This window comes from Pygoscelis adeliae, unplaced genomic scaffold (assembly GCF_000699105.1).
Source record: "Pygoscelis adeliae isolate BGI_AS28 unplaced genomic scaffold, ASM69910v1 Scaffold354, whole genome shotgun sequence".
Taxonomy (NCBI): Eukaryota; Metazoa; Chordata; class Aves; order Sphenisciformes; family Spheniscidae; genus Pygoscelis; species Pygoscelis adeliae.
In genome coordinates this window covers 563,524-565,150 of record NW_008824618.1, presented here as the reverse complement: position 1 = coordinate 565,150, position 1,627 = coordinate 563,524, and the positions used below count along the sequence as shown (strand labels likewise).

At 56.4% G+C, this 1,627-nt stretch overlaps 1 protein-coding gene across 1 annotated transcript in view; it reads left to right on the top strand.

Moving 5' to 3' along the window:
* Window positions 1-1,627, top strand: part of OSR1 (odd-skipped related transciption factor 1) — a 7,587-nt gene that overhangs the window by 4,502 nt on the left and 1,458 nt on the right. The window contains exon 2 of the mRNA XM_009322375.1: window positions 1,341-1,599. Coding sequence (XP_009320650.1) covers window positions 1,387-1,599 — 213 coding nt within the window. The 5' untranslated portion in view covers window positions 1,341-1,386. The remainder of the gene's footprint in view (window positions 1-1,340; window positions 1,600-1,627) is intronic.

Genomic DNA, 1,627 nt, shown 5'->3' with positions numbered 1-1,627 from the left:
AAGGGATCTTATGAGCACCCTGTGCGGATCCTGCAGGAACCTGTGGGATCTTATAGGCACCCTGCAGTGACTCTATGGGGACCCTACAGGGATCCTGCAGGAAAGCAGCCCCACTGAGGGCAAATCCTGGAGATCGCTTCAGAGAAGCGAGTGCAAGCTGTGGGCTGCGAGTAAGGAGGAGGCTCCCTGGGCTGCAGGGATGAGATGCCTCTAAAAGCCACGGGTGCTCTCTCGCACCCACAAAGAGGGGAAGCTGTGTCCCCACCACCAACCCTCAGGAGGCACCTCCTGCCAAATCGCTGACAGCAGCCAGGGCTGAATTTGCAGGCATGGCCAGATGCTCCTTGATGCTGCTGTCTGGTAACATTTTTCCCTCTGCCTTGTGGGGTGGAATGGGTAGGGATCTGGCCTAGAGGAGGGGCTGGGGGCTTGGTGGGACCCTGAAACACAGAGCAAAGTGGTGGCACCCAGCCCAGGGAAGGGCTGCGGCCCTGCGGCCCTGCAGCTGGTGGGCTGGGTTGTCCCCACGGGAAGGGTCCTTCCAGCCCTCGCCTTTTTGCCTTTTGAAGGGTTCTAATTAAGTGATTGCCTAGATTAGGACGTGGGCTTGAAGCTAGACACTTCCCCCTGAGGAAAGCAAATGGCACTTCAGATTTGTCACCAGGACTCAGCATTTTCCCATTTCTTTTTGCAGCACATAAGAGGGAGGGCTGTTGGATGGTTTTCCCCCCCAAAAAAAAATTTGGGGATTTTCTTTCTTTGAATGAGGGAGGGTGTGCAGTTCTGAGTGCCCGACTGCCTCCACCAGCCCAGAGGCAGAGGCTTGGCTGAGGCTAGACCTCAGGGAGGTGAGCGACCCAGGGGCAGTGAGCTCTCTGCACCCCCTTCCCATGTCACCTCAATGGTCAGGGCTAAAGGCAGTTTTTGGGGACAGACGTAGTGGGCAGTATCCCACCATTTTCTAAAGGCTGAGGACGCCCAGGAAGGGGCTGAGGTTACATGGGAGAAACCTCAGATTTGTAGGCCAAAATGGCACCTCTTCCCTGTCCCTGTGCAGAGGGTCATCAGAGGTCTACCTGTCACAGGGATGCTGTTGGGGGGTGAATGACTGTGCATGGGGTACAACTTCTGTGTGCAAGGGATGGGGAGAGAGAGAGTCTGGAGACCTGTGGGGATACACTTGTGGCCAAGAGCTGGTCAGGCCTCTCCAAGTCCAAGTCAGCCTCCTCCTGTGGCTTTGGAGAAGGGTGTTAATGAGGGGTGAGGTGAGAAATTACCTATGCTTTTATCTTCATGTAAATCCACCTTTCCCTCTTCCCCTCTTCATCTTTATTTTCCAGATTTTTTCCTCCCCTGTTCCCAAGATCCTCCTCCTGAGCGGCCACCATGGGAAGTAAGACCCTGCCAGCCCCAGTGCCTATCCATCCTTCCCTCCAGCTCACCAACTACTCCTTCCTGCAAGCGTTCAACGGGCTGCCCGCCGTGCCCTCTGACCACCTCTCCAACCTCTACGGCTTCAGCGCCCTGCATGCCGTACACCTGCACCAGTGGACTTTGGGGTACCCGGCCATGCATCTGCCCCGCTCCTCCTTCTCCAAGGTGCCCAGTGTGTCGAGCTTGGTGGATG